Source organism: Oncorhynchus keta, chromosome 1, assembly GCF_023373465.1.
Source record: "Oncorhynchus keta strain PuntledgeMale-10-30-2019 chromosome 1, Oket_V2, whole genome shotgun sequence".
Taxonomy (NCBI): domain Eukaryota; kingdom Metazoa; phylum Chordata; class Actinopteri; order Salmoniformes; family Salmonidae; genus Oncorhynchus; species Oncorhynchus keta.
Genome location: NC_068421.1, coordinates 61,441,005 through 61,467,451, shown reverse-complemented (window position 1 = coordinate 61,467,451; position 26,447 = coordinate 61,441,005). Strand labels below are relative to the sequence as shown.

The window sequence follows — 26,447 nt, the reverse complement described above, 5'->3', positions numbered from 1 at the left end:
ATCAGCTGTATAGGTCCATTGATGGAACTTTACAGCCCTATCTCTGGCAGTCAGCTGGTACCGGGACAGGATCTCGGTTTTTAGTCGCCCATAGTCCGCAGCTTCGCGGGAATCCAGGTCAAAATAGGCTTCCTGAGCCACCCCGGTCAAAAGAGGGGCTAATGCGCTCGCCCATTCTGTGGGCGGCCACTCTTCCAAGGTGGCCGTCCTTTCGAAGGTCATGAGGAAGGCCTCAATATCATCCTCCTTGGAGAGACGAGGTAAGATGGCGTGAGCAGCCGCTCTTGGCTTAACTCTAGGTTCTTCTCGTCGGCTCAGCTGTTGTTGCAGGAGTTCTATGGTTGTCTGCTGTGCCGTGATCAATTGTTGTAGTAGGGCGTTATCCATCGTTCTTGAATGGTTCCTCCGGGTCTACTGGAAGAATCTTGATTTACTCACTTATCCTTGTCACTCGTCCACCTAATGCCTGCATCCTCCACCAATGTGAGCGGACCAAGTAATTGGGCGTCACTCTAAAGCGGGAAGGTGGAATAAACGAGTCAGGAGTAGGTTTTCTTGATTTAACACAGTTCTCTATTGAGGGCATTTGGTCAACAAAAACATTTCAACATAATCAATGAAAATCTTGCAAGGAAAAAAAAACATACATCTTCTTCTCCAGATGAAACAGGAACACAATAGGATTATCTTTAAGCTACAACAAAAAGTCACGTGATTGTCACCGTCTTAGTGGTTCTTCCTGGATAACTCCTCTCTCTCGGTGGCCATCTTCCAGAGATAGTTTCCCCCTCTCTCTGCTGGTTCCATTCTCTCTCTTATAGGGGAAGGAGAGTATGTCATTAGTACTGTCAGCTGTGCTTAATTGCCTCTGGTTACCTTGTCTCCCATGCCTTGTTGGGCTACTATCCATGAGCCCAGCCTGCCCTCTGGTGGTCCTTCCACACTACCTCACACTAGACCTATCCTTTATTAGGCTACATGTGTTTTTTTGCCTTTTTTCTCAGTGCATGAAATGGCCTTGTTTCAACTGCTTTCAATTCATTAGCTATTCTGAAAAACTCACATCCAAACCAACCATTTAAGACAGGGGTCTACGGTGACAAAGAAAATACATTATGTAACGGGCTATTTCATGTTGCTCCCCAGCCTGGCATGTGTGCAAAGGTTGCAGAGCAAATAGAGGAAACGGGTAGTGAGGAAGCGGGTAGTACTCAGCCCTGAGAAGGCGAGAGGGGGAGAGGGAGAAAGGACAGGTATTGGAGAGTAGAATATGGAAAGGGAGGAGAACAGGAAGAGCTTCAGAGGAGAGCTGCTGAAGCTGTGATGACTCAGCCTGGGTACTGGGAGAGGATGGTGTGTTGGAGGGAGGCAGGGTCGTGCTCTACCCGTACTTAACTGTTCTCTACACTGGTTTGGACTCGTCATTCCCAAATATACCATTGTTGGACACAGCAGTTAGAAATGTCCATATAAAGATACAAAATATTTGGGACCTCCGCTGGGACCCAGAAAATGCTGTGATGTGGGGTTGTCTGTTTCTTTCTGACTGTCCATCCATGATAAGATGTTGGATGGTGCCAGACATTAGCGTTGCTGTAGAATGTATAGCTCCTGGCAATGCACAAGTCATGTGTACTGTTTTCCTGCACAAAGTACCCTTCTGGATGGTATATCAGTCTCATGCACTTGTCGGATGGTGCGGCCCGTCGGGTCGCATGGAGGAGAGGGTATCACAGAGTATGTGAGCGGTGTTGACAACACTGCTCTGGTGCTACATCTCCTTTCCATCCGCTCCACTGAAACCTCTCTGCACTCACAGGAGAGAGAATAATGCCACTCTAAATTCGCTCCATTCATTAAAATCACAATTTAACAAACACCCATCTATTGTTGTCTACCTGGACCTACCATTTTGGTTTTGATGTATTGAAATGAAACCATGTGATTTGAATTAAGTGTTTTTAATCAACATGAAAATGTGACCGTAAGAAGCGCTTATCATTTCAAATAGGCTACATGTCATATTAAACAGCATATAAACACTCTAAATAGGTCAGGAGCCAGACAGGGAGCCTTAGAAGGAACGGAAATGAATTATTTAGGCTTTATTTCAATTTTTTTCAAGGCTATAGCCTACAAAGAAATACATTGTGAATTATTTCAACACTGGGCTGGTAGGGAGTCAGGGACATTAAGCACTCAGTATTTAAACAACATTAAACTCTATTAAATAATTATAGTTTAGAAATTGCTCATAGACTGTGACTTACTTAGAATGATATACAAATTAAACAAAAAATGCCATATTAGGCTCACTCTACAGTGCCTTTGAGTCTGGCTTTAGGCTCATGCGATGGTAGGCCAGCAGCGGAGAATATCCTCTCCATGCTTGCAGAGCCACTGCTAAACACCTTTTTGGCCAATCTTGTCAGGCTGGGCAGGGATACAGAGTTTTCTTTTTTTCTTCTTTTCAATAGGCAGGCCTAAAGGTTTTTGTGCAAAATCAAATTATGGCCTATTGAATGGAACAAAAATGAAAACTTAAGAGATCAGATTTTTTTGTTTATAAATACTGTGCTACAATGGCACACTTAATTAGCTACCCACCGTGTTCCTTGCTTTTAGCATGTGCACGTAGTTAGTACAGCATCATGCTTTCGAGATGTCTTTTCAGATTCCACAATGATTCTTTAGTTGTGGACATTACATCACTGCATTCCCTCTCTTGGTCCTCATCTTTGTAAGTCACCTTGATTTTTGCACCTGTGTGTTTTATCAGTTTCTTGTGAGCTTGTTAAGTGAGCACTACTGGAGCAGAATTGGAGTGGGCGAGAAGGCCTTCCCTCCAGCCTTTGGGAATCTCACTCCACGCTCCAGTCAAACTTGGATAGTGGACTACACTCAAACTGAAAACATTTGGGAACCTCTGTTTAACCTGTGTTCTGTCCGGTCTCTCCACAGGCACTGGTGAAAGCGGCAAGAGCACCTTCATCAAACAGATGCGCATCATCCACGGGACGGGCTACACCGACGAGGACAAAAGAGGCTTCACCAAACTGGTCTATCAGAACATCTTCACCTCCATGCAGTCCATGATCCGGGCCTCTGAGACCCTCAAGATCCAGTACAAGTATGAACAGAACAAGGTGAGTCTGGCTGGGGGAGTGCGGATGGGGATTGGGGTCCACTCATTAGAAAAATACATTGTTAGTCAAAATGTCTTGTATTATTATAGTCTTATGTAGGCATAGATCTAGACGCCATGTTAGAGATCACTTCCAGTGAATTCGAAAAGTATTCCGATCACTTATTCTAAAGTGGATTAAATAAATAAAAATCTCCCCTCATCAATCTACACATATTACCCATATTTAAAGTAAAAACAGGTTTTTAGAAATGTTTGCAAATAAAGAAAATAAAAAGGTATACATAAGTATTCAGACACTTTACTGAGTACTTTGTTGAGGAACTTTGGCAGCAATTACAGCCTAAAATCTTCGTTATGACGCTATAAGCATGGCACACCTGTATTTGGGGAGTTTCTCCTATTCTTGTCTGCAGATCCTATCAAACTCTGTCAGATTGGATGGGGAGTGTTGCTGCACAGTTATTTTCAGGTCTCTCCAAAGATGTTCAAGTCCGGGCTCTGGCTGGACTACTCAAGGACATTCAGAGACTTGTCCCAAAGCCACTCCTGCATTGTCTTGGATGTGTGCTTGGGGTCGTTGTCCTGTTGGAAGGTGAACCTTCACCCCAGTCTGAGGTCCTGAGTTCTGGAGCAGGTTTTCATCAAGGATCTTTCTGTACTTTGCTCCGTTAATCTTTCCCTCGATCCTGACAAGTCTCCCAGTCGCTGAAAAACACCCCCACAGCATGAGGCTACCACCACCATGCTTCACCGTAGGGATGGTGCCATGTTTCCTCCAGACATGACACTCAGCATTCAGGCCAGAGTTCAATCTTGGTTTCATCAGACCAGAGAATCTTGTTTCTCATGGTCAGGGTCCTTTTGGTGCCTTTTGGCAAACTCCAAGCAGGCTGTCATGTGCCTTTTACTGAGGAGTGGCTTCCATCTGGCTACTCTACCATGAAGGCCTGATTGGTGGAGTGCTGCAGAGATGGTTGTCCTTCTGGAAGGTTCTCTCATCTCCACAGAGGAACTCTGGAGCTCTGTAAGAATGACCACCCGGTTTTTGCTCACCAACCTGACCAAGGCCCTTCTCCCCCGATTGCTCAGTTTGGCCAGGCGGCCAGCTCTAGGAAGAGCCTTGGTGGTTCCAAACTTCTTCCATTCAAGAATGATGGAAGCCACTGTGTTCTTGGGGACCTTCAATGCTGCAGAAATGTTTTTGTACCTTTCCCCAGATCTGTTCCTCAACCAAATCCTGTCTCGGAGTTCTATGGACAATTCCTGGCTTGGTTTTTGCCTTGACATGCACTGTCAACTGTGGGACCTTACATAGACAGGTGTGTGCCATTCCAAATCATGTCCAATCAATTAGATTTACCACAGGACTCAATTTGTAGAAACATCTCAGGGATGATCAATGGAAACAGGATCCACCTGAGCTCAATTTCGAGTATCATAGCATAGCGTCTGAATACTTATGTAAATGTTTTTCTGTTATTTATTTTTAATACATTTGCAAAAATGTTTGCTTTGTCATTATGGGGTATTGTGTATGTTGATGAGGAAAAACATTTATTTAATCTATTTTCGGAGAAGGTTGTAACGTAACAACATTTGGAAAAAGGGAAGGGGTCTGAATACTTTCCAAATGTGCTGTATTTCACTGCATATTCAACCCCTGTACTGAGGCTTCGTTTGGACGCAGATCCGTGAGACTTCTGAGAATGTATAGCATGGAATATACACTGCTCAAAAAAATAAAGGGAACTAAAATAACACATCCTAGATCTGAATGAATGAAATATTCTTATTAAATACTTTTTTCTTTACATAGTTGAATGTGCTGACAACAAAATCACACACAAATTATCAATGGAAATCAAATTTATCAACCCATGGAGGTCTGGATTTGGAGTCACACTCAAAATTGAAGTGGAAAACCACACTAAAGGCTGATTCAACTTTGATGTAATGTCCTTAAAACACGTCTAAATGAGGCTCAGTAGTGTGTGTGGCCACTACGTGCCTGTATGACCTCCCTATAATGCCTGGGCATGCTCCTGATGAGGTGGTGGATGGTCTCCTGAGGGATCTCCTCCCAGACCTGGACTAAAGCATCCGCCAACTCCTGGACAGTCTGTGGTGCAATGTGGAGTTGGTGGATGGAGCGAGACAGGATGTCCCAGATGTGCTCAATTGGATTCGGGTCTGCGGAACGGGTGGGCCAGTCCATAGCATCAATGCCTTCCTCTTGCAGGAACTGCTGACACACTCCAGCCACATGAGGTCTAGCATTGTCTTGCATTAGGAGGAACCCAGGGCCAACCGCACCAGCATATGGTCTCACAAGGGGTCTGAGGATCTCATCTCGGTACCTAATGGCAGTCAGGCTACCTCTGGCGAGCACATGGAGGGCTGTGCGGCCCCCCAAAGAAATGCCACCCCACACCATGACTGACCCACCGCCAAACCGGTCATGCTGGAGGATGTTGTAGGCAGCAGAACATTCTCCACGGTGTCTCCAGACTGTCACGTCTGTCACATGTGCTCAGTGTGAACCTGCTTTCATCTGTGAAGAGCACAGGGTGCCAGTGGGTAATTTGCCAATCTTGTTGTTCTCTGGCAAATGAAAAACGTCCTGCACGGTGTTGGGCTGTAAACACAACACACCCCCCCCCACCTGTGGACGTCGGGCCCTCATACCACCCCCATGGAGTCTGTTTCTGACCGTTTGAGCAGACACATGCACATTTGTGGCCTGCTGGAGGTAATTTTGCAGGGCTCTGGCAGTGCCTCCTTGCACAAAGGCGGAGGTAGCGGTCTTGCTGCTGGGTTGTTGCCCTCCTACGGCCTCCTCCACGTCTCCTGATGTACTGGCCTGTCTCCTGGTATCGCCTCCATGCTCTGGACACTACGCTGACAAACACAGCAAACCTTCTTGCCACAGCTCGCATTGATGTGCCATCCTGGATGAGCTGCACTACCTGAGCCACTTGTATGGGTTGTAGACTCCGTCTCATGCTACCACTAGAGTGAAAGCACCGCCAGCATTCAAAAGTGACCAAAACATCAGCCAGGAAGCATAGGAACTGAAAAGTGGTCTGTGGTCTCCACTTGCAGAACCACTCCTTTATTGGGGGTGTCTTGCTAATTGCCTATAATTTCCACCTGTTGTCTATTCCATTTGCACAACAGCATGTGGAATATATTGTCAATCAGTGTTGCTTCCTAAGTGGACAGTTTGATTTCACAGAAGTGTGATTGACTTGGAGTTATATTGTGTTGTTTAAGTGTTCCCTTTATTTTTTTGAGCGGTGTATAACTAGCAGCCTGCAGACCTAAAACATCACGTGTTGATATGACTTCATTTCTGCCAACATATACTGTATATCACTGAATAAGTAAACCCAGTCTACTAGTCCTTCAATGCTATGAGACTCAGTTTCGAGTCTCATAGCAAAGGGTCTGAATACTTATGTAAATAAGGTATTTATGTTTATTTTTTTGTAAAAATGTCAATAACTATTTCTGCTTTGTCATTATAGTGTAATGTGTGATACTTTTTTATTTATTTAATCAGTTTTCGAATAAGGCTGTAACCTAACAAATGTGGAAAAAGGGAAGGGTTCGGAATACTTTCTGAATGCACTGTATGTGAGCAGCAAATGGTTAGTGGTCCTTATTGTAGTTTTTGAATGGGTCATTGACTCCTGATATACAGTGGTTTCTCCACTAAAAGTTTTGCGATTATGCTGCGGGACTTAGAGGTGATTTGTAGTTTAGTACGGTACCCTGCGTCACCACTTCATTGCTCCAGACCAGCGCACTGGTGAGTTAGAGGACTGATTATGCTTTTGGGTCCTACTGTGTCTGTGACAATGACTGGGCGACGTAAACCTAAATAAAAACGGATAATTGTGCATGACTTCAGTATTACTTAGTAAAACTGTTACACTTAGGTTTGTATTCTTTTATTTTGTTAGGATTATTTTGATTTTACTGTAGTACTGTAGCCCACTCCCGACTAGTCACGTTGTACAGCGCCTGAGTGGCGCAACAGTCTAAGACACGTATAGCAGTGCAAGCTGTGTTGCTACAGATGCTGGTTCAATACCCATGCAAAACCCTCAACTGGGAGACCCATGAGATGACTATAGGTTTTTGGTTTCTCTCCCTCTAAACACAGAAAAAAAATCTAAATAACAAAGAGACTTTATTTACAAATGAGTAACGATGTCTCACCCCATGTTCAAGGGTGGCCTTTTTCTCACTCATTTTACGTTATTTGAAAACTAAATCTATTCCAAAATAGTTATTTATTTAAACAAGCGATTTATTATGAATTTAGAATTATATAAAAGCCCCTTGGATATTCTCAGATATATTATTAGCCCTTTTATTAGCAGGACAATATATATTAGTCATGGCTCCTGAGTCGCGCACAATGGGATTGCCTTGCCTTCTGCAGCTGTATCCATTGAAAGTGAGCGAGGTACAAGGCACACTGGCAGGGGGCACGGGATGGGCCGCAGAGCTACACACAGAAGACTGTACTACCCCCACCCCGCCACACTGGGTAGCACAGAGCAACACTTAAGGGGCGTTGCACTAATAATGGCGCTGACTAGAGAAATGTTCCCGCTGTTCTTAGTGCCAGGCTACACGTTCAAACTTTAACAATGTAACTAATAATGGCTTTCATTAATAAAATAATGATAAAAACTCTTTCAAAATGCAGACGTTTATTAAGTTATGAATCCATAACGAATTACTATGGGAGTAAATATCACTGAAATATTGGAACAAAGTTGTCTAATGAAGTTAAACAAATGGTTGCTTACTGGAAAATACTCTTTCAAACACATGGTCACGTTGTACAGCGCCATTTTGGCTATTAGCAGGTAGCTGGACAATAGACTTGCCTAGGAGGGTAGGGGATAATTCTATTGTCAAATGTATTTAAGTTAGGTTGGCTGTATCACAACCGTCCGTGATTAGTTGCAATTTCAGTTTAAGCCATCAGAAAAGACAAAACAAATACCACAAAAAGTATTGATGTATCACATCCGACCGTGATTGAGTCCCATAGGGCATCACACAATTGGCCCAGCGTTTCTCTCCCTCTAAAAACAGAAAAATGTTTTGGCCTTTAAAAATATTATTTTGGCCTTTTATTCGGATTACAATCGTTCACTTTGTTTTTTTTAAAAACAAAATAACCTCATTGTTATATTATCAAGTTGACGGTACATTCATATAGCCCGGCATGAGTGACTCACTCATTCATGGCTTTGGATCAAAATAAATAAGTACCAATATTCTTTCTGATAGTCTTTAAATAAATATTTTGGTTATCCTGACCTGGACACCATGTACAGTATTGTAATAAGCCATTATGGGCTATTAGCAAGACGATATACTTTTACCAACACCTCTCTGTATTTTGATACTTTGTGAATGGGGGCTCCCACAGTGCAAACAGATGCAGGTTCAATACCCGTGCCGGTTGCCACCGGGAGACCCATTAGGGGGCTTTTGGTTTTAATTTCGAATCCTCTATATGTAATTATTGACGGAGAGTCACGTCATAATTTTCCATATACTGTAGGCGACATGAGTCACTAGTGTTGAGTAATGTGCTGTTAAAAGTGGTGTAGGTCTTATTTATTTAAAGAGTATATTGAAGTTAGAAGCAATAGGATTTGAAGCAATAGCCTACAACTATTTTAGCACCGTTTCGTGTTGCGACAAGCATGGAGACTGGTCTTGATAAATCAATGAGATTTTTATTTTCACTGAATCTCCGTTTGGGTATTGGTTAGACTACAAATATACAATTAGGGTGTGGAAATGTTATGCTCTTAGTGTAACTGTTATTTAACTAGGCAAGTCAGTCAAAACCTCTTTGGGCTAGACGTGCCGCTAGATACCCACCTCGACAACATCCGGTGAAATTGCAGAGTGCTTAATTCAAAAATATTAAATTCATAATATTAAACATTCATGAAAATACAAGTGTCTTAATTTAAAAGTTTATGTAACTTCTTGTTAATCCAAACGCTGTGTCAGATTTCAAAAAGGCTTTATGGCGAAAGCATACCATGCGATTATCTGTGGACAGTGCCCCACATACAAAAGCATTAACATTTTCCAACCAAGCAGATGCATCACGAAAGTCAGAAATAGCGATAAATCCCTTACCTTTGAAGATCAGTTGCATAACAAATGGTCCTTTTTGTTCGATAAAGTCCTTTATATCCCCAAAAAGTATGTTTTTTATTTGGAAAGCTTCATTCAATAATCCACCTTGTTTCCCCTCGTTCAAAATGCATAGAAAATGAATCCCAAACTTTACCAATAAACTTGGTCCAAACATGTCAAACAACGTTCCTAATCAATCCTCATGTACCCTAATATTTAAATAAACTATCAAATTTAAGACATAAAATAGTATATTCAATACCGGAGATAAATAACGAGGAGCGCGCACTCATTAACGCGCACCAAAAGACTAGAGTCCTTCTGAGTGACACTCAGAAAGAATATGAATACTTCTTAATAAAAAATAAAAAAAACATTGAACAATTTCTAAAGACTGACATCTAGTGGAAGCGATAGGAACTGCAATCTGGGTCCTAATTAGGCTTTCCGATAGAAAAGCATTGGAAAGTCCAATGACCTCAACAACAAAAATTCCTGGAAGGAATTGCCAAATCAGTTCTGTTATACTCTGACATTATTTTAACAGTTTTAGAAACTTTAGTGTTTTCTATCAATACCATGCATATGCATATCCTAGCTTCTGGGCCTTCTGGGCACCTCAGTCATCCAAACTTCTGAATACTGCCCCCTAGCCTTAAAGTTAAGAACAAATTCTTATTTACAAGGACAGCCTATTCCTTCCTCCCCGTTGTGGAATTGAACCCCGGTCTCCCGCGTGCCCGCACGACACGGGGGATTCTTTAGCTAAATAGCCAAGTACTGTAGCCTACCACCGACTGTCACGATGTACAGTGCCATAATTTCCGTTCCATCCTAACGGAAACCCAGTGGGTTTTTTGTTTTTCTTGGAATAGAAACGCCATAATATTAAGCAAATGAATTAAGCAAAATGTATTAGTCAGTCCCGTATACTATGTTCTTACAAAAAAGGTTTTAAATTCTCTAGTACAGCCACTATTGAAGGCTATCAAATGCTTCTCAAAGATGCCCTCTGGTGGTCAAACTAGCACTAACTAGCACTGGTACTTGCAATGGTACCAGTGGTTCACACTTAAATTACGTGCCATAGAATTCTGCGGCACCATGCAAGCTGCACCGCAGTACCCTGCAACTTTTTAAAGGACCAACCACTGTATGCGCTAAGAATGTGACAAATTGCCAATTTTTCTTAACGTTTAAACTGTTCTGTTAAAAATCATGAAATACCATGTGAATTCACAATGTAGCTGTGCTGCTGCAAGCAACGTTTTGGGTCTCACGGGCGTCCCTTTCAGATGGTTAAGCATTGCACCTGTACTACCATTAGTGTACCTCATTCCAGCTTGTAAAGTTTGCATTTCCTTCTTATTTAGGTTCTCCAAGTATTGCCTTACAGGACTTTGCTGTTGTCGTTTGCTTTCCTCTGCCAATTTTCCAACTGTTAACGACGATGACATAGTGGTGGAGAGTCTAATCCAAAATAATTGATTCCTCAACTCCTTGCACATCGACTGCCAGTATTGACTCCTATTTCTAAGCTTCAGGAATCGACTCCTGAGATTCAGTATTTTTTACATTCGAGGAGACTGATTGTATATACAGTGCCTTCACTCCCCTAGACTTTTTTCACATTTTGTTGTGTTACAGCTTTAATTTAAAAAATAATTGAATTGAGATTTCTTGTCACTGGCCAACACAATACCCTATCATGTGAAAGTGGAGTTATGTTTTTGGAAATGTTTACAAATTAATATAAAAATGAAAAGCTGACATTTCTATAGTCAAGTATTCAACCCCTTTGTTACGGCAAGCCTAAAAATGTGCTTAACTAGTCACATAATCAGTTGCGTGGACTCACTCTGTACAATAATAGTGTTTAACATGATTTTGAATGGATACTTTATCTCTGTACCCCCACACATACAATTATCTGTAAGGTCCCTCAGTCGAGCAGTGAATTTCAAACACAGATTCAACCACAAAAGACCAGGGAGGTTTTCCAATGCATCCTAAAGAAGGGACCTATTGGTAGATGGGTAGACATAAACAAAGAAGCCATTGAATATCCCTTTTTAGCATGGCAAAGTTATTAATCACAATTTGGATAATGTATCAATACACCCAGTCACTGCAAAGATACATGTGTCCTCCCTAATTCAGTTGCTGGAGAGAAAGGAACTGCTCAGGGATTTCACCATGAGGCCAATGGTGACTTTAAAACAGGTACAGAGTTGAATGGCTGTGATGGGAGAAAACTGGGGATGGATCAACAACATTGTAGTTACTCCACAATACTACATTTAAAAGAAGGATACAAATATTCCAAAATATGCATTGTGTTTGCGACAAGGCACTAAAGTAATACTGCAAAAAATGTTGCAAATCAATTCACTTTTTGTTCCTGAATACCAAGTGTTATGTTTGGGGCAACTCCAATACATTACTGAGTACCACTCCATATTTTCAAGCATAGTGGTGACTGCATCATTTAATGGGTATGCTTGTAATCGTTAAGGACTGGGGAGTTTTTCAGGATTAAAAATAAAAAGGGATGGTGCTAAGCACAGGCAAAATTCTAGATTAAAACCTGGTTCCGTCTGCTTTCCACCAGACACTGAGATTAATTCACCGTTCAGCAGGACATTAAACTAAAACACAAGGCCAAATCTACACTGGAGTTACTTACCAAGAAGACAGTGAATGGTCCAGATTGGCCTTGTTAAAGTGTTAACTTAAATCTATGGAAAGACCTGAAAATGGTCTAGCAGTGATCAACAACTAATTGGACAAAGCTCGAAGAATTTAGAAAATAATAGTGGGCGAGTATTGCACAATCCAGGTGTGGAAGACTTTTACTTACCCAGAAAGACGCACAGCTGTAATCCCTGCCAAAGTGTTTACTCCGGGATGTGAATACTTTTGTAAATTAGATATTTCAGTATTTCATTTTCAATACCAAAAATGTCGAAAAACATGTTTCCACTTTGTCGTTATGGGGAATTGTGTTTAGAAGGGTAAGAAATTAAGTTAATCCATTTTGAATTCAGGCTGTAACACAATATGGTTTAAGTCAAGGGGTATAAATACTTTCTGAAAGCACTGTAAATGTACATCTAATCATTTGCCTATTTTTGTATATCTAATCAGAACTAGCAGCATGGGAATAGCCGTATTTCCCACTGGGTAAAAGACTAGTGGGGTTTTACAATCCCTAATCTAATTGTGCTCCGACCGGTTAACTTCTCTTTCTGGAACTCAGAGGAAGAAACAAAGCTAAACACATGCAGGCCGCTGGTGATGCCAATCAGGGTTAAGTGCGTAGCTCAAAGGCACATTGACAAATTTTCACACCTTGCCGACTATGGTATACGAACCAGCGAATTTTCCAGTGTCATGACATGGCCCTTTCTGGATATAGATCATGGCACTCACTCACTCACTCACTCACTCACTCACTCACTCACTCACTCACTCACTCACTCACTCACAGGTTCTATTATCGCAGGTCATAAATTCCTGGAGGAGAGTCTCCCCCTGGCCATGCAGAAAGAGACACATAGAGAGAACAAAGGATTTCACATGGCGAACTCATAAATCCCCAAAATGGGGATTTGAATCAACATGTCCACATGTGGGAATGGTCAGTAGACACTTAAGGGACGGGTATGACGAGTGTGTTTCATTTGGTGACCTCAGAGGACAGGAAAGAGGCATAACTATATCTCTGAATATGTACATTTCTCAATTATGGGGTTTGCATCTAATTCTTGTATAAAATGAATGAGTAAAGATGAAACTATTTGTGAAATGATGCAAGGTGATGTTAAACCTTTATTGAAAGAGAATTGTATTCCCTTTGAAGTTTAACTAAGTCATTGGCCCTCCCCCGTGAGCACAGACATGATCTGGCGTCATTTACTATCGTTACATATAATACCCCTTCCTGAGGAAATCCTCTTCAGACCATGCATACCTCGATGGACACTGAGGGGGGCTACGGTTGAGTTTAGACCACAACCTCAGTATAAGCTAAGGTTGAAATGGTTGTTGAATTCCTAACCATACCACGTGGATCATTGGCTACATGACTGGAAATGGTTGAACTCTGAGACTATCGATCCCTACAGAATAAGAGCAAGTCATAGATAATAATTACTAGTCTGCCGCTAGACATTTTTGTCAACCTGGGATGCGAAGACCGACAACAGCCGAAACAGCTATTTTATGAGAACATTTCAGAATGGTACTCTGATATATCTATTCTAACCACAAAATACTGATCTTCAGGGAAGCAGAGAGAGGGACTCGGATGAACTCTCCAACAGAAGGATTGACGATTCTAACAGAGATCATGACGACACAGTCGGCGTAAATATATATTGATTGCAATTATTCCCGAATGAGTGAGCGTTCATGTGCAATGGCTTAAAATTTTAATTAATATAATTATCAACTGTGTAGTGACTCCTTTTGTATTTCCCACCCTTTTCAGTCCACACCCACCTCCCTTTATCCACCAAGCCGTCATATCGGCTTAGCCCACTAGGGAACCTCTCCTATCATTTCCTTGTAACCCTAACGTTTGTTTGTTTATGCATTTCTGTGATTGGTTAGTTAGTAAACAATAAATTAAACCAATAAGGTGTATGGATGATTTATCGTTAAGGCTGGGTTCGTGCAGATAACCAACAATTTACGACGTTTGGAATGAGACTAACATGAGGTAATGAGGATGTCATAAGGTGAATGCACCAATTTGTAAGTCGCTCTGGATAAGAGCGTCTGCTAAATGACTTAAATGTAAATGTAAAGAATAATTCATTAATAAGAATCAGATATGAAAATATCGGAAGAGTTATATTAGGAAAATTATAACTTTGTAATCTAAAGATTTTCCTTGGTGCCCCCAAGGAAAACATTTACATGATTAGTTTAATCATGTAATAATAATTACAGAGAATTGATTTGATAAAATAACTGTCTTTTAATGATACCAAAGACGACACCAGGGATAAGTTTCCGTACTTTCGAGAACACAATCATAGCGAGCTAGCAAGGGACGGAGGGGAGGGGCACTGTATAGGCAGGTCGGCCAGCATGCAGAATCGTGCACTTGGCCTATCAATTGACAATCAAAAGCTGTATCGCACAATTTCTTGGCTTGCAATGTCTCGCAACTTCCGTAAAACGGGCTAGGATATTCTACACGCAACAGACCAAAGACTGAACACACACTCGCATCATTAGCAAAGCGAGAGAGCATGTGAGTCAGTGTGACTGAGAAAAAGGGGGCATGCAGAAAGAACCATGTCTTGGTAATCTGTATCTTGCAATGTATTTGTCTTGCATGCCTCGCAAATTCAGGTAAGTGTCGTAGGCCATGAATACTCCACCAAAGTTAGCTACAGACTACTAACTTCTGGCATTGTCTGAATTCCCATCCACTCAGGACAGCTAACTGGCAAATGTTATTGGCTGGCAATCTCAGCATTGAATTGTCCAGCCACATCTTATATGTTTGCATTATCAAATTCAAACCAAATTCAAATAGACCATATAAGTGCTGTAAACCATACCATAAAACATAATGGACTTGTACTCCAAAATGTTCTGTCCTGGTAAGGATGCTAAGTCACTGCTTAGGAGAAGCCTGGATGTTTCGACTGAAAGACTAGTCTGTCTTTAGCCCTAAATCATATTGAGAACATTCTGTCTGTATAACATAAGGTTATCTTCCCTTAACATCACTGTTGAAGCAAAGAATAGGAGATTATGTGTCCCAACTTGTACGGTATACTTTCGATCTGAATAAAGATATTACTAAATTATTGTGGAATACTGTTACAGTAAATGTGGGTGACTCTTTCCGCCATCCACCATTCCTTCCGTGTTTCTGACCTGTTGTCATCTTTCCCCTGTTCCTCCCTCAGTCCAACGCGCTGCTGGTGCGCGAGGTGGACGTGGAGAAGGTGTGTTCTTTTGAACAACCCTACATCAGTGCAATAAAGATGCTGTGGACAGACCCTGGTATCCAGGAGGCCTATGACCGTAGACGTGAATATCAGCTCTCGGACTCCACCAAATAGTAAGTCTACTCCTGGCATACACACACAGCTGCTACAGTGGTTTGAGAAAAGTTAGAACGAGAGAAATTTAAAAAAATAATAATTTTTGCACGCCCAATTTTTCAGTTTTTGATTTGTTAAAAAAGTTTGAAATATCCAATAAATGTCGTTCCACTTCATGATTGTGTCCCACTTGTTGTTGATTCTTCACAAAAAAATACAGTTTTATATCTTTATGTTTGAAGCCTGAAATGTGGCATAAGGTCGCAAAGTTCAAGGGGGCCGAATACTTTCGCAAGGCACTGTAGATGTAGGTCAGGATTTATTCATCCCTAAAAGGCAAAGTAAGTAAAATGACTCAGTCAATGTAGTGATTAGACTACTCTATATTTGTATGACTCTGAAAATGTTATCAGGAGTCAGGACTGTAAAAATGAACCCAAATGTTTTTTACAAGTACCATTTTAGGATGTTATGTTACTTGACCCTAAAGACGTGTGATTTAACTGTCATGTTTCTAACTACTAGTCATCCTCCGTTTAACATTTTTGTTACAAACCAAAACTGCCTATTGTTAGTTCATGGAGGAGTACATTACCTGCCAGGTTACTTGATAGTGTTATCAGGTCTTGTCCTTATTCAGCTTCATCACACTGTGAACTATGAACCTGAGTGCCAGTCTGTCTCTGCTCTAGCCAGCTTAATGATATGGCAAGGCAGCCATGTAGCCTTGTTTAATGGGAAAACGGTCTGGCACCTAGGCTTGTGTGAGTTATTATAGCTACTAACACGGTTTGTTTAGAAATGTATATGTACAGTGCATACGGAAAGTATTCAGACCCCTTGACTTTTTCCGCATTTTGTTACGTTACAGCCTTAAATCTAAAATGGATTTTTAAAATGATTTCCTCTTCAATCTATACACAATGCCCCCATAATGATAATGCAAAGACGGGTTTTTGCAAGTATACATAACATTTAAAAAATGAAATATTACATTTACATAAGTATTCAGACACTTTACTCAGTACTTTATTGAAGCACCTTAGGCAGCGATTACAGCCTTGAGTCTTCTTGGGTATGATGCTACAAGCTTTGCACATCTGTATTTGGGGAGTTACTCCCATTCTTCTCTGCAGATTCTCTCAAACTCTGTCAGGTTTGATGGGGAGTGTTACTGCACAGCTCTTTTCAGGTCTCTCCAGAGATGTTAGATCGGGTTCAAGTCCGGGCTCTGGCTGGGCAACTCAAGGACATTGAGAGACTTGTCCCCAAGCCACTCCTGTGTTGTCTTGGCTGTGTGCTTAGGGTCATTGACTTGTTGGAAGATTAACCTTCTCCCTAGTCTGAGGTCCTGAGTGCTCTGGAGTAAGTTTTCATCAAGGATCTCTCTACTTTCCCTCAATCCAGACATGTCTCTCCCAGTCCCTGCTGCTGAAAAACATCCCCACAACATGATGCTGCCATCACCATGCTACACCATAGGGATGGTGACAGGTTTCCTCCAGACGTGGCGCTTAGGGTTCAATCTTGGTTTCACATCAGACCAGAGAATTTTGTTTTCTCATGGTCTGAGAGACTTTAGGTGCCTTTTTGCAAACTCCAATTGGGCTGCGACTGAGGAGTCGCTTCCCTCTGGCCACTACCATAAAGGCCTGCTTTAGTGGAGTGCTGCAGAGATGATTGTCCTTCTGGAAGGTGCTTCCATCTCCACAGAGGAACTCTGGAGCTCTGTCAGAGTGACCATCGGGTTATTGGTCACCTCCCTGACCAAAGCCCTTCTCCCCCGATTGCTCAGTTTGGCCGGGCGGCCAGCTCTAGGAAGAGTCTTGGTGGTTCCTAACTACTTCCATTTCAGAATGATGGAGGCCACTGTTCTTGTGGACCTTTAATGCTGCAGACATTTTTGGTACCCTTCCCCAGACCTGTTCCTCGACACAATCCTGTCTCAGAGCTCTACGGGGCAATTCCTTTGACCTTATGGCTTAGTTTTTGCTCTGACATGCACTGTCAACTGTGGGACCTTTATAAAGACAGGTGTGTGTGTGTGTGTGTGTGTGCCTTTCCAAATCATGTCCAATCAATTGAATTTACCTCAAGTGGACTTGTTGTAGAAACATCTCAAGAATGATCACTGGAAACAGGATGCACATGATCTCAGTTTCGAGTCTCATAGCAAAGGGTCTGAATACTTATATGAAGGTATTTCTGTTTTTTATTTTTTTATACATTTGCCAAAATTTCTAAACCTTTTTTCGCTTTTTCATTATGGGGAATTGTGTGTATATTGAGGAAAATCTGTTATTTCATTAATTTTAGAATAAGGCTGTAATGTAACAAAATGTGGAAAAAGTCCACATTTGCTGTGTGTAGTTCTGTGTGCATGAGAAAGAGATGGTGTGTATGCCTGTTTGTTTCTGTATGCATGTTTGCAGGTGATTTGTGCAGCATCAGGCACACACGTGTGATGTGTCCCCCTTCATTCCACAGTTACCTTACAGATTTAGAGCGAATAGTGACCGCGGGTTACGTTCCCACTCAGCAGGATGTGCTGCGGGTTCGAGTGCCCACTACTGGCATCATTGAGTACCCTTTTGACCTGGAGAATGTAATCTTCAGGTACTGGTGTGAAGTGCTGCCTCTACCTCGCCACTGTACTGTCTCCACCGCCTGCCACTGCTGCTGGCCGCACAGCCCTGGGTCCTGGTAGCACACTGAGACTCCCAACTCACGATCAGCAGCTCTGAGGCTGTCTGAGAACAGAGGACAAATCACAACTACTAACTACAACCAAAAATAGAGAAAGATGGGATGGTCTTTAGTCCAGGTCTTATTGGACTTCCTGACTGCCTCTATTTGAACCCAATAGAATTAAGGTGCAAAGGGAAAAGTTATGGTAAAATCTCTGAGCGAATGCCATCAGGGACTGTACTAACATTCTGAGATATGGTGGGTGCTAGAGGTGGCAGGTGAAGTGTCAACCCCCAGGGCTCTCAGGAATGGGTTCTCCTGTCATGCTTCACTCCCTCTCTTTTTTGTCGATCCTGCCTTTCTCTTTCTCCCCGTCTCTAGCTATCTAAGCGATCTGGATCGTATTGCCGAACCAAACTATCTACCAACCCAACAAGATGTGCTTAGGGTTCGCATTCCCACCACAGGGATCATTGAATACCCTTTCGACTTGCAAAGCATCATTTTCAGGTAGAAAGACATTCACACTTTTACTAACTCCCCTACCTACCTAAGTGTTTTGTTTTTCCCTATGAAATAACCAATTGTTTCAATATTCATGCTGACTGCATTGTGTGATCACGTCTGAGAACATTGACCACTCTGTGCTATTGATTGTATGACTGGAGATCATCCTCTCCCTCACAAGATCAACATTAACAAATATCACCTGCTGCTTCATTTCATTCCTCAATGTTGCTTTGATCTGCAGTTTTTACCCTCCCATCATAGTCTCGGGCCCATCAAGTCTTCTCAACTGTTGCTATGTGATCCTCAAGATGTACACTGAATGACACCTCAGCTCCTTGCTTTGAATGGTACAATACTGGATGAAGTAGAATGATGAGCTAAATGTCAGCTAGTCTGAAGCATTAGTCATAACAGGGATGTTGAGAAACCGTTTACTCCACTAATCTGCTATCAGTATGACAACCAGCCATTCTGCCTATTACTGTAGTCTAGGCCAGGACAGCAAAGCAGAGGGGTGGGAGTCCTCCTGGATGTGGCCAGGGGAAGAGACTGATCACTGGGCACCATGGTGTAGATTGGCTCCCTCCTCAAAGAGGATGACGTTGAGGAGATTGAGAGATGGATCCGGTGAACGGGAGCGATTTACAAAAGTGTGCAAATCAATAGGAAGCAAGCATGTCAGCCCCTCCTACGCGCGGTAGCGCTAGAAATAACTCCCAGGCTCAGAATGAGATTGGACTCGATGATCTCTCCAACTATCCATCCTACTGCTGCTCCTGGATGGATTAATAGGCTGGGAATCACTACAGCAGTATTTAAGGACATGCAGCATATATAATAAAATATTACAGAGATATTCAGGATTGGAGAGAGAACCCAGAGAATCCGCAATTAAATCTCATTGAGAATATTTAGCTAGTCAGATCGGTAGAGACTTGTGATGTAAGGAGCCCCTCTCTACCCCAACCCCTTGCGAGGGTGTGTCACACACTACTTGCAGCAGCTGCACAAGGCAGGCGTTCATGAGGACAAACATGCATGTCTTTTGCATTTGGCTGCAGCCCTTCCCTCTCTTAATTGCCTTTTGAAGTGGTTGAAAATGTCATTATTTATCTGGGCTCATCCTCCATATGAGAGCTTATCCTGCTAAGTAGGTCACTCATCCCTGCTACAGGAAAGGAGATCAACTGACGTGAAGGAGCTTAATTTTAGACAGGCGCTCCTAGAGGCCCCCATTTATCAACGCCCCTCTTCTCACTTTGCAGCAGCGCCAGCCAGGGACAGACGGAGGTAGCTGCTGCTCGCTAGGAAAGAAACAAAGCCCTGATCCTCCTCTAATAACATGGATATAGGCTAATATATCTCTCCCATCAACAAAATCATTGCTGGAAAACAGGAGGATTTCTGAATTGATGGGTCAGATTATTTATGGATGCAAAATTCAATCACATCCATGAAAATAATGTTTGGAAAACAACTAGCGGAATTCCCAAATCCTTGCCTTCACTCTGTACTCCTGCTTGATCTGTGACGAGGGATCATGGCAGCCATCATCGAGGTGCCCTCTGCTTTTCCACTTTTTCAGTCTCTCTATATTCTTTCCTTCCACATCTGTATCCTCTCCATCTCCCCTCTCCTCGCCGCTGGCCTACATCCCCACACTGCTGCTAGGCTTGTGCTCTGAATCTTAACAGTCACTGGCTGACTAGGTGCTGCTTCCAAGCGGGCGAATTCCTTGCCGATCTGGCCTCAATGGCACATCTGCATCCACTTAGCTGGGAATGGGCTGGAGGAGGGATATGGCTCTGCACAGTGCACATTTTTATCTTCTTTCCTTTTTGGTTCAACTTGGGCCGTTTAACCCCTCCTTGCACCTTTAACTTACTGTACTGCATGTTACATCAGCGCATAAGAAGTTATCAAACTGAATTGTTATTGAGTCGAGTTATTGACAGGATAATGCATGTTATATGTACAGTATATTTAATTCTCACATTTTAACATATAACTGCCCAACTGACAATACTGGGGCCTCATTTATAAACCTTGCATCCATATAAAATATACCCCAAAATGTGCACGTGCCAGTTTTCATGCAAAAGTTGGTATTTATAAAAAAAAATGTACTTGACATGAATGTGCTCATCTCCCTGCAAACTTTAGACCATGCGTAAGCACATCTGCTAGTGGTTGAAATATTGTATTGCAAGCTGGCAAGTAAGTATTTTGTGCAAATTGGGGATATGGCGAGAAGCTTATTCATAAAAACAGATTAACAAGAATGCAGCCATTCTTGTTTCAGATGTCTTTGTGTCAAAAATAATTAGACATTAATCTTTTTTTAAATGAAATCAATTCATAACCATTGCAGAATAGATTTCTCACCTTTTCTGGTAGTGATGGGTTTATGTTCCTGAAGGAGCTCTGGTAGTGATGGGTTTATGTTTCTGAAGGAGCCATAAATAAATATGACCATGTGCATCTCATTTAATTGGACCTAGTGTCTAGTAAATAGATAGGCTGACAATATGTACTTCAAGTTTTACAATATCATAGACAGTGCGGTTTATAATAACGGTCGGTATACAGTCGAATTTAACGGCTGTTATTTTACATTGAAGTAGGCCTATGTTTCAAGTTTGTCATGCGCCCAAGTACATTGAAATGCATTTCTTGCTGGCTCTTTCCCAGAAATGCAGTAATGAATAGCAGTAGTAGGCCTATTATAAAAAAATATGTAAAGTGGAACAAAAACACACAAAATACATCAGACTACTGTAAGTTTTTTTTGTAACCTGCCCTACAATGTTTCAGAATTCGCGGGCAGTCCATCATATATTAAGGTTGCAAATGCAAAACATGTTTGAATTCAAACGTTCTGCTGACAAGTCCACGACAATTTGCCATTGTTTTCTCATTAAGAAATGGAGACAGTTCTAGAAACAGCAAATTCCATTCTGCCAAGCCAGTAAATAGGCTTATGTAAAATATTTGACACTATGGATAGGCTACAGTATTGCTGTGTGATATGAGTACGACATCATTACCTATTTAATCTGAGTTTATACAAAGGCAGGACATTGAAACCCAATCTATTGATAAACAAAATATTCAACAACATATTGTATTTTGCATGCAATGGCCTAATGCCAATAGTTTCAAATTATACAGCAAATCAAGGGCATTATTTTTACCATAAATGGTGAATGGAGGTGTTTTCTAGGCATGGTTTCAATGCTTGTTCACGCACAATTTTTTTTTAGACAGGTTGGATTTTCTAACAGGAAATGTGTGTATGGCGTGCTCCAAGTTGATAGAAATCAATATTTTTTGTACATTTTGTGTGAAATGTATGCAACAGTTATAAATGAGGCCTCTGACCAGAAAGGAACATGTGGTTCACATGGTCATGTTTTCCAAATAGCTGTGTGTTTGAATGCTTCTTTGCACGGTTGTTTTTTTGCATTATAAGTGCTGTTCTCAACTGTACCTAAAATGCAACAATCCTTTTAATTCCCTGATATCCATTATATGTTTGCTTTGTATGACAGTTAGCCATCCTCATTGCTAGATGTTGGGCATTATGAATCCTAAAAGATAACAGGACTAACCTAGTCTCCTTTACTTTGACCAATTGATTTAGTTCGATGCCGTAGTTACCACCAATTTATTTTTTTACATGGCATCAAAGCCTGAATTTAGCCTAATTTTGTATAATTCTCTGCCCTTCATCTCTCCATCCTCCTGTCCAATCAGGATGGTGGATGTAGGGGGTCAGAGGTCAGAGAGGAGGAAGTGGATCCACTGCTTTGAGAACGTCACGTCCATCATGTTCCTGGTGGCCCTCAGCGAGTATGACCAGGTCTTGGTGGAGTCTGACAATGAGGTGAGATGGAACGCGCACACACACTACTTTAATGATCATTTTTGAATTCTGGAAGTGTCTGGCTATGTTGATACAGCATCTCAAGAGGGACAAACAGTAATATTGCTGCTTTTTTCTCGTTCATCAAGCAAATGTATTTTAAGGTAGTATGAGAGCACAGACGTTCACTTCGCCTAGCAGAGTTCTGATGTGAGCAAAACAAACCTACAGTACCAGTCAAAAGTTGAGACACCTACACATTCCAGGGTTTTTCGTTATTCTACAATGTAGAAAATAGTAAAGAAAAACGTTAGGACGTCAAAACTATGAAATAACACATGGAATCATGTAGTAACCAAAAAAGTGTTAAACAAATCAAAATATATTTTAGATTCTTCAAGATGCCACCCTTTGCCTTTATGACAGCTTTGCACACTCTTAGCATTCTCTCAACCAGCTTCACCTAGAATGCTTTTCCAACAGTCTCGAAGGATTTCCCACATATGCTGAGCACCATCTCAATTGGGAAGAGGTCGGGTGATTGTGGAGGCCAGGTCATCTGATGCAGCACTCCTTCACTCTCTTGGTCAAATAGCCCTTACACAGCCTGGAAGTGTGTTGGGTCATTGTCCTGTTGAAAAACAAATGGTTTTTCAAATAGTCCCACTAAACTCATCAGACAAAAGGACAGATTCCCACTGGTCTAATGTTTAGTACTTGTGTTTCTTGGCCCAAGCAAGTCTCTTATTCTTATTGGTGTTTTTAGTTGTGATTTCTTTGCAGAAATTCAACCATGAAGGCCTGATTCACCCAGTCTCCTTCAAACAGTTGATGTGACTGTTGCTTGAATTCTGTGAAGCATTTATTTGGGCTGCAATTTCTGAGGCTGGTAACTCTCATGAACTTATCCTTTGCAGCAGAGGTAATTCTGGGTCTTCCTTTCCTGTGGCGGTCCTCATGAGAGCCAGTTTCATCATAGTATTTGATGGTTTTTGCGACCGCACTTGAAGAAACTTTAAAAGTTCTTGAAATTTTCCAGATTGACTGACCATGTCTCAAAGTAATGATGGACTGTCGTTTCTCTTTGCTTATTTTCTCTGGTCTTGCCATAACATGGACTTTTACCAAATAGGGCTATCTTCTGTATTCCCATCCCTACCTTGTCACAACACAACTGATTGGCTCAAACGCATTAAGAAAGGAAGAAAAATTCCACAAATGAACTTTTAACAAGGCACACCTGTTTATTGAAATGCATTCCAGGTGACTACCTCATGAAGCTAGTTGAGAGAATGCCAAGAGTGTGCAAAGCTGTCATCAAGACAAAGGGTGGCTACTTTGTAGAATCTCAAATTCAAAATATATTTTGATTTGTTTAACACATGATTCCATATGTGTTATTTCAAAGTTTTGATGTCTTCACTATTATTCTACAATGTAGAAAATAGAAAAACTATGATATGATCAGGCTGGTTAGTCGTCGGAGGGAGCTGGTTTGGAACAACAAACGAGTTTCATACAGCAATGAGCTATATTGCCAGGCAGAGCAAAGTGGAGTATCAGGTAGGGTAGAGACATCTACACCCTCGTGCTCTGCTCTCAACACTGGATCTACCTGATATGACAGTAAACATGTCACAGGAGTAGCAGAGCAGGCCCTCCTCCTTCCACATAGACTGGATGCATTTCTCTGGTAGGGAGAATGTGATTAAATAATGGCGCCAAAGATCTGCTCTCACAGACTTAAACTCACACATTTTACGCACAGTTAACCCTAAGATGCACATTACTCCACCAATTATGCATTTTTCAACTCCATATTTCTTGAACTTTTTGGAGAATGGGGGGTGGGGGTAATAAATCTAATCGCCACCCCACCTTTATTTGTTATAAATGACACCTATAGTGTAGTGTTCATTGTCACTAGTGGAGGTTAGATCTGAATGATTGCCATAGAAATGTACCTGGCTAAAAGGTGAGCCACTTTCGTGGTACCGGTTATCCAAAGTTGAGTTCAAAGTTGACCAAAGGTCAAGGTGGAATAATGGAATAATGGTCTGGGGCTGTTTTTCATGGTTCGGGCTAGGCCCCTTAGTTCCAGTGAAGGGAAATCTTAACGCTGCAGCATAAAAGGGAAGGCCCTTTCCTGTTTTAGCATGACAATGCCCCCGTGCACAAAGCGAGGTCCATGCAGAAACGGTTTATTGAGATTGATGTGAAAGAACTTGACTGGCCTGCACAGAGCCCTGACCTCAACCCTATCGAACACCATTGTGATTAATTGCAAGCCAGGCCTAATCGCCCAACATCAGTGGCCAACCTCACTAATGTTCTTGTGGCTGAATGAAAGCAAGTCCCCCGCATCAACTTTCCAACATCTAGTGGAAACCCTTCCCAGAGAATTGGGGGCTGTTATAGCAGCAAATGGGGGACCAACTTCGTATTAATGCCCATGATTTTGGAATGAGACGTTCGACGAGCACATACTTTTGGTCGTGTAGTGTATGCGCTCATAAATTACATCAAAAAAGCATCCATATGTGGATTCTGGATACTGAAATGGTGGTATGCAGGGCAGTTGTGTTGCACATTTTCACAATGAAAAAAATGCTAGGTCACGCTTAAATAATTTCTCTGACAGAAGAATTGTTTCTTCATAGGAAAATGTAATTTACTGTCAAGTTTTAGGGGCAATGGATGACATTGGAAGGAATAAATTGGTTGATTTTAGAGAAACAAAATGCTAATGATTTGCATATTTTCAAATACTTTTGCATGACGTAGAAGAAAAACGTATGTTTTTCATTAAAAACCTGTCTGATTGGTCTCATTTATCATGTTCAGTATTTGTCCACACATTTTTATAAAACAAGTAAAAGGCCCTCATTGTGCAAAGGTGTAGGTTCTAGAGGTTGTACATATGTTAAAATGTTCTGACTGTTCCCCTTTTCTGTCTGTCCTAATCCCTCTCCCCTTCCTTTTCTTTGTCAGAATCGGATGGAGGAGAGTAAGGCTTTGTTCCGGACCATCATCACATATCCCTGGTTCCAGAACTCCTCAGTCATCCTGTTCCTCAACAAGAAGGACCTCTTAGAGGAGAAGATAATCTACTCCCACCTGGTCGACTACTTCCCTGAGTTTGATGGTAAACTACTTTAACTTGATCCTATTTACTAACTCGCTGCACTGGCCAATGTGGGCATGTCCAGTACCATGGCAGTTACTAAGGCAAATTGTCAAATGTAATGTATATTATAGTAATTTCTTTATTGTAACATTGTTAATTTTAAAACGTTTTTAAGTCTTTAGGTAAGGTGGCATGAACATGTGCCTGAATGTTTTTTTTTTTTTTTGTTAGCAGATAGGGACACCATGTGGCTAGACAATGAACTGCAATGCAGTACAAATTCACACGATCTATTAACCAAATGGGTAGAACATGCTTTACATTCTATAATTATTTTTGCATATAAGTAATGGCAGGTAATCCAAGAAAGAAAACAATGTAGACTGTCAGTGCGATGCAGAAAAACTTCAGTAAGCTATTTATAGGTAATATATACAGAGACTACATGTAGAAAGGAGCAGATAAGCCTATGGTACACTACATTACCGAAAGTATGTGGACACCGGCTAGTCAAACTATAACAGCCTCCACTCTCCTGGATGGCTTGTTTCTATTCAGCCACGAGCATTAGTGAGGTCAGGCTCTGATGTTGGGTGATTAGGCCTGGCTCGCAGTCGGCATTCCAATTAATCCAAAAGGTATTTGACGGGGTTGAGGTCAGGGCTTTGTGCAGGCAAGTCAAGTTCTTCCACACCGATCTGGACAAACCATTTCTGTACGGACCTCGCTTTGTGCATGGGGGCATTGTCATGCTGAAACAGGAAAGGGCCTTCCCCAAAATGTTGCCACAAATTTGGAAGCACAGAATCATCTAGAATGTCATTGTATGCTATAGCGTTAAGATATCCCTTCACTGGA

General features: G+C 41.6%; 1 protein-coding gene across 2 annotated transcripts in view; it reads left to right on the top strand.

The window, feature by feature from the left end:
* Positions 1 to 26,447, top strand: part of LOC118390019 (guanine nucleotide-binding protein subunit alpha-11) — a 90,138-nt gene that overhangs the window by 56,845 nt on the left and 6,846 nt on the right. The window contains exons 2-7 of one of the 2 annotated variants that reach the window (XM_052457152.1): positions 2,962 to 3,146; positions 15,262 to 15,416; positions 17,887 to 18,015; positions 18,469 to 18,597; positions 22,354 to 22,483; positions 25,454 to 25,607. In XM_052457152.1, the coding sequence (XP_052313112.1) occupies positions 2,962 to 3,146; positions 15,262 to 15,416; positions 17,887 to 18,015; positions 18,469 to 18,597; positions 22,354 to 22,483; positions 25,454 to 25,607 (882 nt within the window). The remainder of the gene's footprint in view (positions 1 to 2,961; positions 3,147 to 15,261; positions 15,417 to 17,886; positions 18,016 to 18,468; positions 18,598 to 22,353; positions 22,484 to 25,453; positions 25,608 to 26,447) is intronic. The other variant, XM_035780138.2, reaches the window with a different exon arrangement.